We start from the raw sequence: 12,626 nt of genomic DNA on the forward strand, positions 1-12,626 counted from the left end.
TAACTCTGTTCCTATGTCGAGTACAATATTACATAGATATTTCTTCAGCTTGAAATTCTAGCTTCAAGCTAGATGGAAGCAAGACAAATTGATTCTCATAGAAAACTGCCAAGAGTGCCAGTGGGAATAACTTCCCCAAATTATTCATATTAGTTTATAAGGGATATTCTATTGAGTTCAAGAGACTGTTCTCCCCCCATCTTAACAAAGAAATTGGACATTTACAACTATAAAACAATGGCTGTACTTATTTTGTGATAATTGTGATGGGTCTAGTTAAATGCAAATTCTGGAAGATAAGAACCTTTGGAACAGAAGCTTGAATTCACTTTGTGTTATTCAAAATTAGAATATATCTCCAGATTTTAGATAATCAGATTTCTCTGATGTAAGAGCACAAGAGAAAGAAAAAATTGCATCACCAAATCATATTAATCACAATTGTTTATTTCTGTATTTACAGGCTGATTTATATATAGTATATTTACCATTATTTTTCTCAAGAAATCCCATGTTAAAGCTCTTTGAATTTTTTATATAGTATAGAAATACTATATATATAAACAAAAAAACATGCAATCAGAAAGAGAAAATATGCATTGTGTACTTTGACATAAATAATTCATAACATGGAATCCTCAAAGGAAGAGGACAGCTCTTTCTATAATTTGGCTGTTATTGATTCTTTCACACACAAAAAAGGTATATAGACTGTGGCAAAACACATATGACTGATCATCTGTACAAATATCTGTTACATTTCAAACTGTAACTGATTTCACAAGTTTTCTTATTTTTTATAGACATAATACCTTGAAGTATTAAACCTTGTTACAGTGATATTGAATATTTAATGAAATAATAATAATAAACTTTGAAACTGTGTATCAATGATCTTGAGAGAGGGGCAGTAGCGATTGAGCCCTTGACATGGTCAGATCATTCCCTCCTTAGGCTTGACTTTCTAACCACCACACCCTGCCGCAGGGAGGCGGAACAGACCAGATGGTTCTGCCCCAGGCGCCTGATGGATCCTGATAGGTTCCAGATAGAGCTTGGGCCATTTCCTGAGGCTCTGACTCATGACTCAGCTGAAGAGCTGGTGGCCGCCTGGGATAGAGCGGTCGCTGATGCTTTGGACCGAGTCATGCCTTTGAGGCCTCTGACCCATCACCGAGTTTACCTGGCTCCTTGGTTCTCCGAGGAGCTGAGGGAGATGAAGCGCCAGAAAAGACGCCTAGAGAGCAGTTGGAGGTCTAGTCGCTCCAAATCCGACCAAACACGGGTGAGGTCTCATATTAAGACCTACCTTGTGGCGATAAAAGCGGCAAAATCTAACTATTTTTCCGCTCTTATCGCATCAGCAGATAACTGCTTGGCTGCCCTGTTTAGGATGACCTGCTCCCTCCTCCATCTGGGAGTGCGGGAGGATCCCTTGCAGGGTCGTGCTGAGGACTTTGTTCAGTATCTGCATGATAAAATCACTCAGATTTGGGAAGGCTTGGTCTCTGACTGGATAGGTACAGACAGGATGATGGAGGCCGGTCTTGAGAATGTCATTTGGGAGGAGTTCGACCCTGTTGCTCCCGAGGACATGGACAGGATACTGGGGTGGCTGAACACGACCACATGTTTATTGGACCGGTGTCCCTCCTGGTTGGTGCTGGCCTCCCAGGAGATTACGCGAGGCTGGCTCCAGGGGATTATCAACGCTTCCTTGGGTGAGGGTGTCTCGCCACCCACCTTGAAAGAGGCGGTGGTGAGGCCCCTCCTCAAGAAGCCCACTCTGGATCCAGCTGTTTTGGCTAACTACCGTCCGGCCTCCAACCTTCCCTTTGTGGTGAAGGTTGTTGAGAGTGTGGTGGCGCGACAGCTTCCTGGGTATCTGGATGAAGCTGTTTATCTGGATCCTCTCCAGTCCAGCTTCAAGCCTGGGCACAGCATGGAAACGGCATTGGTCGCGTTGGTGGATGATCTCTGGAGGGCTCAGGATAAGGGTTGTTCCTCTATCCTGGTCCTGTTAGATCTCTCAGCAGCTTTTGATACCATCGACCATGGTATCATGCTGCGCTGGTTGAAGGGGTTGGGAGTGGGGGGCACCGTTCTGTGGTGGTTCTCCTCCTATCTCTCCGACCAGACGCAGTCGGTGTTGGCAGGGGGGCAGAGATTGACCCCAAGGCACCTTGTTTGTGGGGTGCTGCAAGGGTCGGTCCTCTCGCCCCTTCTGTTCAATATTTATGTGAAGCCACTGGGTGAGATCATCCGTGGCTTTGGAGTGGAGTTCCATCAGTATGCTGACGATACTCAGCTGTACATCTCCACCCCAGGCCATCCCAATGATCCCTTGAAGTGATGTCCCGGTGCCTGGAGGCTGTGCGGATCTGGATGGAGAATAACAGACTTCAATTCAACCCTTCCAAGACTGAGTGGCTGTGGCTTCCGGCATCCCGATATAGCCAGCTGGTGCCATCGCTGGCTATTGGGGGTGAGTCATTGCCCCCACGGAGAGGGCTCGCAACTTGGGTGTTCTGCTGGATGCACGGATCTCTTTAGAAGAGCATGTGATGGCCATGGCCAGGGGGGCTTTTCATCAGGTTCACCTGATTTGCCAGTTGCGCCCCTTTCTGGATCGGGACTCCTTACGCACAGTCACTCAGGCACTCGTCACTTCCCACCTGGACTACTGCAATGCTCTCTACATGGGGCTCCCCTTGAGGAGAACCCGGAGGCTCCAACTGGTGCAGAATGCGGCCGCGCGGGGGATTATGGGAGCGAGGGGGTGCTCCCATGTGACGCCTCTCCTGTGTGACCTGCATTGGCTTCCAGTGGTCTTCCGGGTGTGCTTCAAGGAATTGGTTACCACCTTTAAAGCGCTCCATGGCATTGGGCCTGGGTATTTGCGGGACCGCCTTCTGCTGCCGATAGCCTCCCACCGGCCAGTATGCTCCCACAGAGAGGGACTCCTCAGGGTGCCGTAAGCCAGGCAGTGTCGGCTGGTGGCCCCCAGGGGAGGGCCTTCTCTGTGGCAGCACCTGCCCTCTGGAACGACCTGCCCCCAGAGATACGTATGATACCAGATCTCCAGGTTTTTTGCCATGACCTAAAAACCTTTCTTTTTCACCAAGCTTGGCTGGCGTAACACCCCCCCCTCTTTTTGAGATGTTAGATTTTTAATTGTCTATGGGTTTTAGTCGGGATTTTAAATTTAGGCCAAAGTTGTTTAATTCTTTTAACAAATTTTAAATTTTGTATTGGGATGTTTTTATTTTGGCTGTGCACCACCTTGAGTCCAGTAGGAGAAGGGCGGTATACAAATTTATTAAAATAAAATAAATGAATGATTTGACATTCATTCATCAATTAGTATATTACTTTAAATAGTAGAGTGCTTATAGTACTGAACATCTGGTTAATGTAATTAATGTAACTGAAGCATCAAATACTAAAAGGAGATCATCATTGGTAAAAAGCATTTTTTTTTTACTCTCTTACTTGTGAACATACCTAGACCTGGAATATATGAAATCACACCGCCCTAGTTCAAAACAATTTTAAGAAGGTATTACAACACAAACAATTTGCTTTCAAAAGTTATAGGATAAAACACATATTGTACCATATTGTGACAATATGGTACACTTCAGCTGGCAGAACCACACTCTTAATGATTTGTTAAATCAATTTTATATTGTATACAGCATAGAAATGGCAGGCTAGTCTTGTTTTTAAACAAGGTCTAGCAATTAATGTATTTGTGCAGAGTTCACCTTAGACATATCAAAATGCTGGGTTAGGCAGATGCTTCTGCAAAAGTCAAGCATGCAACCTCTTTTGTCAACCCTACTCAAAATGGCCACAGTTGCCATTTTTCATACAAGAGGTCTGCATATAAAAGCCTAAACTGGCCAACAGGGGTTTCATCAGATCCTACCAACTGACCATATCAACAACAATCAACATTAAAATTCACAGTTAAACTCTGAACAGAATACAAATGTCGGGAACCATGATGAATACAAGATAAATGATATGACAAAATTACATACCACATTAATTTCTGTCCATGATGTTGATATATGGGCACCTTGATTCAGGCAAAGTATGGGAACATTATTATTACAGTTAGTTATAAAGTCACATGTTACATGGTACAAATGTTTAGATTTAGATTTAGATTAGTCTAAGACTGTGATGGCGAACCTATGGCACACGTGCCACAGGTGGCATGCGGAGCCATATTAATGGGCACGCCAGCTCAGCTCTGGGGTACATGCGTGTGCTGGCCAGCTGATTTTCGGGCCTTCTGGACCCACCAGAAGTAGGGAAACAGGCTGTATCCTGCCGCTGGAGGGCCTGTGGAGGGTGGGGAAGACCCGTTTTTCTTCCTTACCTGGCTCCAGATCTTTTCTATGCATCTGGGAAGGGCAAAAACAGCCTTTCCCACTCCCTTGGAGGCCCTATGGAAGCTGAAAGGGCCCATTTCCCGACTCCCGGTGGGACAGGAAGTGACTTTTTTCCTGTCCCCAGCCTCCAGAGACTCCTAGAGAGGCTCCTAGAGACTCCTAGAGAGGTTCTGGAGGCTGGGGACAGCAAAAAATGTCACTTCCTGTCCCACCGGGAGTCGGGAAATGGGTCCTTTCAGCCTCTGTAGGGCCTCCAAGGGAGTGGGAAAGGCTGTTTTCTCCCTTCCCAGATGCATAGAGAGGATCTGGAACCAGGCAAGAAAGAAAAACTGGCCTACGAGGCCATCATGTGCCAGGAGCGGGGGTGGGTGGGGTTGCGTGTGCATGCACGTGGGCACGTGCGTGCGTGACCCTCCCCTGCCCCCCCTCTCCTGGCACACAATGGCAAAAAGGTTAGCCATCACTGGTCTAAGGACTTGGGATAGGATTATTTATTTATTTATTGTATGGCAAGTGCATGGACTTATAGTGGTTCAAATGTTAATGTTCAGTCACTCAGTCATTCAAGGACAGGGGAATCTCTATTGAAAAAAAATCAGACATTGGGCCAGTGTAAGATCTTGATGGACATTCGGACACAATGTCATGGATAATTTGTCTAAGAGCACCACAGTCACACTGAGGGGTAGAGACAAGACCCCACTTAAACAATGAGTCCTGGCAGACACATGTTGGGTACAGATCCTATTCAGAGTTGACCAAAGCTGGCGAGGCAGGTCAAAACCTGGGACTTTTTGTGGGATAGGAAGATGTATATTGTTTGATGGTGGTTAACTGTATTGCCACAGAATATAAACTGTATGACCTTCTTGCAGCTACTAACTATGTTGTCAAATTCAAATTTTGAAGAGAGGTGGCATTTACTGTCTAACTGCCTTCTCAGTTCTGTCTTTATATGCATTTGTACTTAGGTATTGGTCATTATTTTTTTATAGTCTGCAATTCAAATGAGTTTTGGATGGCTTAAAAGTAAAGACTTCCTAGTCATGGCTGCCACCTGCTCTTTCAGCAAGAATCAAGAGTTCAGGAAGACCCTGGTTACACAGTTTCTGGGCTGGAAGTGCCTCCCTATCCAAAAATAAAGATACAAAGTTCCTAGAATTATAGGGACATAAAATCCACAACCATTTGGTCTTACTATCATCCTACCGTATAGACCTTTGTGTGAAGGAAAACTTTATTGCAAAATCTGGTTAAACTAGAGCAGATGTGCATAAATAATTGAAAGCTACTGAAAATCAAGGAGACCTAGGATGGATTCATTGCCAGCATCCTAAATTCCCACAGATGTAATCTATCGGTGGGATCAATATTCTGTCCATGACTAAATCTTGATATATAAAAGTGGGTGGTATAAAAGACACCCACTGGAGCCTCGTGAAGCTACCAGATAATTCTTATTAGTGAGAAAAGACATAAATTACCTACACTATAGCTGACCTCACAAATTTAAAGACTTTGTCTTCTTCCTAAGAACAAATAGTTCAGACTCTGCCCAGGTAACATAGCTAGGCTAGGCTTCAATAATATTAATAGGATCTGGACAGCTAAATTCAATTAAGCAATTCAATATATGCAACATAGTCCATACATTAATATCACTGTCAGAAAGTTAGTTAGCAAAAACCAATTCTTTTGACTGGCTTCATAGCCTATGTACATATACTGTATATGTGTATATGTATTTGTGTGTGCATGTACTGTATGTACATATATGTCCATTTGTGCTGTATGTACATATAAGTCCATTTGTGTCTCTGTATTATTCTATCTCTCCATTGATCTATCTATATCTCAAAACCAAGTACCATATGTTGAATGATTTGAAATACACACACACACACACACACATTCAGATATTTTATATATATATAATATGAACTGGATAAATTCTCTAACAAATACTTTAATACTATATATATATATATATATATATATTCTTCCTGAAACAGCTGCGATCACACACATTGCTCCTAGAAGCACGAAGCCGAGAACACCAGCCTGAAGATGACGAATGAGACTTCGTCGAAACGTTGCCAAGACACCTCCAATTTTATGCAGGACAAAACCCGAATAACCAAAGACCTACATACAAACACCCGTGAAAACCTCAGAATATATATATATATATATATATATATATATATATATATATATATATATATATATATATACATACAATATATACAATATATATATATTGTATTTAAGTATTTGTTAGAGAATTTATCCAGCTCAAGAGAAACAGACATTATTCAGTCTTGCTTGTGTTCCTCCATAGCAGATTTTTAAAAATAGTTTATTCTTGATAGTGCCTAAAGTGATTACTATACAGAAGGCAAGTCCAGCTGAAACAGAAAATGTGATATATGATGAAATATAATGAGCCAAAAGTTAAGTACCATTATAATTATATCCTATGATAAATTCAAGCTGGACACCTTAAATCTTGACCTCCAACTATGTTGTGAACAACTTGCCAAAAGTTCCAATGCTCAGATTTTTAGGTTGCAGAATATTTTTGCCCCTCAAGCTATGCTATATTGCAGATTGCCCCAGAAATATGTTTGTTAAAATGTATTATTTACAGTAGACATTCTTGTATTGTTAAACAGTGGTATATTCTATGTTATTTATTTATGAAAATAAATAAATAGTTCCACAATGGCTCTAGGCAGGTTACAAAAATACTATTAAAATTGTAATAATAAAAATATAGTCAAATCAAGAAAATATAAAGCATTAAGAAATTGAACCATAAATAAGAAAACATTGTGTCTTTATTAAAAAAAAACTTATACAATTGAATTGTAGAGAAACTGGCATTTTATTATTGGGCAGCTAAACCAAATGCATAAATATAGCAAAATAAAACAAGAGTAATTTAGAAAAAGAGCAGCTACAAAACAGTCATTCCCTTAAAGTCCCAACTTTCAACAAAGAGTTGTTTTGTAGCTATTTTTATACTACTCTGAGTAATAAATGAAATTGATATTAAAGTTTTATCATGTCTATGAAGATTCTGAATCATCTAGGTTGTCCAAAGTTGCTTTTCAAAGGCAACTGCATTTTCTTTGTTTCTTCTTTGAAAATTTTTCATGTCTCATCCAAGAAGCTTCTTTAGTTCTGAACTGAAGCCTCATGGTTAAGAAGCTAATATTGTTTTGCTCTGATATTTGGTGTCCTCAAATAGAATAATAAATATCCCATTCCCAGAGCAAAACAGTACCCAAAACTTGAGTTGTTTAAATCCCTTGAAGAAGATAATGCAATTAATTATTTGATTTGTGAGTAAACACATTTGAATGTTGAATGAATGTTATCAGTGTTGCCATAAAATGGATATCATTAGCCCTGTAACACAAGGGAATTTGAATATTCACATAGAACTGCCATGATGATCATAGACAATCTATTTAGCAGAAGAATACAACCTTTTTTAAAAAAAAAATCATTCTCCATTTCCTCTTCCACTTCCTCCTTATCCTTCTAACAAATGCCCGGGGTCCTTGTTACTTTCTTGGTTGGTTGTTTTCTTGTAGATGTTTTATTACCAAATTAGATAACATTATCAGAGCTAGATTGATCCAGACCTCTTTTATTGGCTACAGAAGTCTACAGAAGGCATCGGATTCGACCGGAAGCGTCGCTGCGAGACAGTCGGGGAATTAGCAGGCTCTGATGAGTTGCGCAAAAATCCGGATTGACAAACCGCCGCCGAGGGGTCTTCAGTGTGTGTAGAAATGATTAAGTGATGATTTGGAACAATACATGTTAAAAGCTATATGATTAGAAGATAACAGCTAGAATATTTTTAAATTTAACTAAGGAAATTGTAATAAATGAAATATCTTTAATTGCATATTGTGATGAAAGTAGAAATTATTAATATCTACATTTATATTCTTTTTATTTCCTGTCTGAATATATAAATGAAAAAGATATTTACATAATTGATTGATTTATATTAAAATGTTGGACTGTATTATTTAAGGAAATATATGCTATAAAATAAATGGGTTTACTATTCCTATAAGAATCGAACAACTGTAACAACACAAAATTAATTAATTTGTTGATGGATATGAAAACATGAGAATGGGAAGGGGTTTAATATAGAATAGAAGGGAAAAATGGAATTTGGTTAAATTCCAATTTGGTTAGATGAAAATGAAGCGTAATATTGGTAAAAAATAGATGAGGTGGTATAGAAATTGTAATTTTAGTTGAAAGGACTAAAAACTGTTTAAATTTGTCAACCGGCCAAGTATTCTGTTCAGCAAAAAAACATTGTATGTTTATGTGTGTGTTTGTGTAAAAAAAAATTTTTTTTTCTAAAAAAAAAAAAAGTCTTTTAGGCATCTGAAGGTAAAACAGAAGCCAGAGGTGCTGCGCATGTCAATCTGGAGCCGTTTCTCAGCTACAGAGAGCTTTCTGGAAGGCTCTTATAGCAAAACGGAGGCCAGGGATGATGCGTGCGAGTGGCAGCAAGCGGCCACAGGAAAAGTGGGCCAGCAAGGCAATGCAGGTGTTGGGGTATGCGAGACCTGGTAAGTAGGGCAACTCCACCCTACAAGCCCACCCTAGCTTAATTTTTGTGCACCTTGCCCCACCCCCTGCATCCCAGGGTGGGCGGGATCTTAATTAGGGCTAATTTTGGGGTTAAGGCTTAATTTTACCATTCAAAAACATCAGAGGGCTTTTTTTCAGAGTGGGTCATATTATCGGGGAAACACGGTAGTTTGCCCTGTCAGTGTTGGTGTGAGTAGTCTTGGTGGTTCCTTGATTATATTGTTGTTGACTGTTACCTTGTTTGCCTGTGTTGATAGCTCCTTGATTAGGTATTGTTTATTTTTTATTGTTCCATGTTAATTTCTCCTCATCTGGGTATTGATGACTGATTAGGAGGTGTTTGGTCTTCAGGTTTCCTTTTTGGCTTTTTGATTCTCACTTTTGAATGCTATATAGATGTTGTCTACCTCTATTTATTTATAGCCAATTTCTTTGAGTCCCAGGCCTCTAGGAATTATCTAGAATTTTTGGACTTAGCTTGGCCTAAGATGTGCACACTTCCACAGTTGAACAATAGTTGTTTGTCCATGTGTTGTAAAATTAGGAGTTTTCATTAAATCTTCTGGCTTCTAGTTGGTGTTCATGGATACACTTCTGCATGTTTGTCCTACCTAATGGCTGTTGCAAACCTTATCCTGTATGTTGTAAATGACTCCTGTGTTTTCCTTCTGTGGTTGTAGAGATGTTTGATTTACTTATAATGTTTTGGAGGGATTTGGTTGGTTTGTGTACTATGGGGCTGTTGTGTGGTTGTAAATAGTTTTTTGATACTTACCAAGATGTTCTTGATCTAGGACAATGCTATCCAACACAGCTTGGGTTATGCTACATTGGGTTGAGCGACTAGGCACTTTTTTGATGAAATTGTGGGGATGTCCATTTTCTTGGAAGATGTTGTACTAACATCTTCCTACTTTTCTGATGTTCAGGGTTGTTGCAGTATTTGTGCTTATCTAAATAGTGTTCTTACACAGCTTCTTTCATTGTGGGAGGTGGTGATACTTTGATACTGGAGAAGTTTAATGATGTGGAGAGTTTTATGATAGACTTCTGTTTCTAATTTGCCATCACTGCATCTGCTGATGAGATGTGTAGTTGCTGTTTTTACTTGCCTAGCGAATTTTATTCCTTTGAAAATGTTGTTGATAGTTTTGTCCCTAGTTGATACTTTTCTATTATGACAAAGATGTCATCTATATGCCAGATCAATGCTTTGAGTTGTATGCATGAGGGTTCTATAAATTGCATTACAGGCTCTGCTATTAGTTGTGAAAGCAGTGATCCCATGGATCCCGTGAATTCTTTTATTTGCTGATATATTTGTTCATTGAACTGAAAGTATGTGGTTAGGCAAAGGTTAATAAGATCCATGATTCTGGTTGTTTAAATGTTGGTGAATTTGGTTAGGCCTGGTGTGCTGTGTACTTGGGCATGATATTGCCTACAAGTGTGTGTAGTTTTACTTTTGTATAGAGAAGTATTTTGACACAAGTATGATTAGAATTCTTTTTAATTTTGATATGTTTTTGAGCGCATAAAGGTTAATTGGCTTGTAATCAGCATCTTCCATATATATGTAAGAAATGGTAATTTTCATGCATTCCTGTCATTAATGTTAAAATGCTCGCCAGAGTATACCCAACATATTTGAGTATGTCTTTGTTCATTAGAAGATTACAGATTATTAGATTGTAATTCAGCTGCATGGGTATGGATGTTGCTATCCCTTTGAACTTTCATAGTCTCCCATGATAGACATCTTCAAGTATCAAGCACAGTTGCACAAATTTATATGGAGTTTGGGAATTATAGTAGAAAAAGGCATTCAAATACTAATATTGTTCCTTAAGTACATTCTTCAGAATGCTCCAAACAGCAGTTTTAGCATATTAACCTATAGCAGGCATTACTGTATACCCTTCATTCTGCTTTTAAAGTAATGCATTTTGCATTATTATTAATCTTCTCATCGTTCCTATCACCCATCTCCTCCTACTTATGACTATATGACTGTAACCTTGTTGCTGGTATCCTTAAGATTTATATTGACTGTTTCCCTATGACTATCATTAAGTGTTGTACCTTATGATTCTTGACAAATGTATCTTTTCTTTTCTGTACACCGAGAGCATATGCACAAAGACAAATTCCTTGTGTGTCCAATCACACTTGGCCAATAAAAAATTCTATTCTATTCTATTCTATTCTATTCTATTCTATTCTATTCTATTCTATTCTATTCTATTCTATTCTATTCTATTCTATTCTATAGCAGACTTCTCAAACCTGGCACCCTCCAGCTGGTGTTACTCTTCAGAATTCCCAAACACAAAAGTCGCTGGTAATTCTTGGAATTGTAACTAAAAAACTAAATTGGGGAAATATTTCTGTGGTCAGCATTGGAGTTTACAACTTTATATAACTATATAATATGGTATTTAAGTGTATCATGTGAAATGTTTATGATACAACTTAAAGCAGCCAAAGTGTATTTGTTTTTAGTTAGGTTCACTCAAACACCAAAATAAATTTATTATTTTACTAGGGTGGGTATTTCCCTCATTCATATCACTAATTCCTTCTTTTTAACATATGCAAGCAACAAGAATTTATTGCAGCAACTATTTTATAATTAATAATTTATTAGATATTACAACCCTGTGTTGAGTCTCATCTGAAACTCAGAATGATTCTTTGGTCCTCGTTCTAGCATTTATTAAATATGCATTATTAATCTGAATTATGTTCTGTTTAAATATAAGCCCTTAAAGCAAAATTAACGATTACAGCATTAGTGTTTCTAAAATGGAATCGATTTTCCAACTTTACCAAATTAGTAGAAAGAGGAGCTGATGATATTGATAAATGTTACTTCAGAATTTCCAGCACAATAGATTAAAAAATTGTCTCTTTGAGCCAGAGATCTCTTCCTTTTTAATTTTACAACTGAGTTTTATCTACCAGTTAGGCTTTCTATGCTTTGAGTGTAACTATAAATTTATGCTAGGAATAGCAATAGGAGATTCTTCCATGTCAACATTTCTCATGGCAAAGACAATGCAAACACATAATAAAAGTGTTATGGCAGGCACAACCTTTCTTAACCATTCAATCATACATACTGAACAAATGCAGAAATCACTTTTACACATAAAAACACTAATAAAATTACAGAAATTATAGACATTTATAGAACACTGTATATACAATATAGAATAATATGAAGTATATTTCCTCCAATACAATGACGGTTTAGTTCAGGATAGAAATGGACAATGAGCAAAAAGAAAACCGACAACTATTTTTTTTAAATGAGGGAAATTAGAGAACACAGTATTTTGCAGAATTGATTACAGACTGGATACAGAGACCACAGCAGAGATTATATTGCTGTCACAGATTGGTGGATTAAGATGATGACAACAGTATATAGAATTATAGAAAAGTATAGGATCTTGCGTATAAGGGAAAAGAGCAATTGAACTTCTTTCATTCTCTGTTAAGTAAATTTACTGAATGAATGAATTATCACTGGAGAAATAGTAAAAACACAAATACAATATTACTGTGTTTCTCTGAAAAGAGGACCTA

General features: G+C 38.6%; 1 protein-coding gene across 1 annotated transcript; it reads left to right on the forward strand.

Annotated features, from left to right (window-relative positions):
- Nucleotides 1-1,027: 1,027 nt before the first annotated feature.
- LOC148112586 (uncharacterized) lies at nucleotides 1,028-11,215 on the forward strand. The gene is made up of 2 exons (XM_087874977.1): nucleotides 1,028-1,910; nucleotides 11,178-11,215. Exons 1-2 carry the CDS (start codon nucleotides 1,028-1,030, stop codon nucleotides 11,213-11,215), a joined length of 921 nt encoding a protein of 306 aa, XP_087731103.1.
- Nucleotides 11,216-12,626: the final 1,411 nt, after the last annotated feature.

The sequence above is a fragment of the Pantherophis guttatus genome, chromosome 8 (genome assembly GCF_059756535.1).
Source record: "Pantherophis guttatus breed Tessera chromosome 8, ASM5975653v1, whole genome shotgun sequence".
In the NCBI taxonomy this organism is placed as follows: domain Eukaryota; kingdom Metazoa; phylum Chordata; class Lepidosauria; order Squamata; family Colubridae; genus Pantherophis; species Pantherophis guttatus.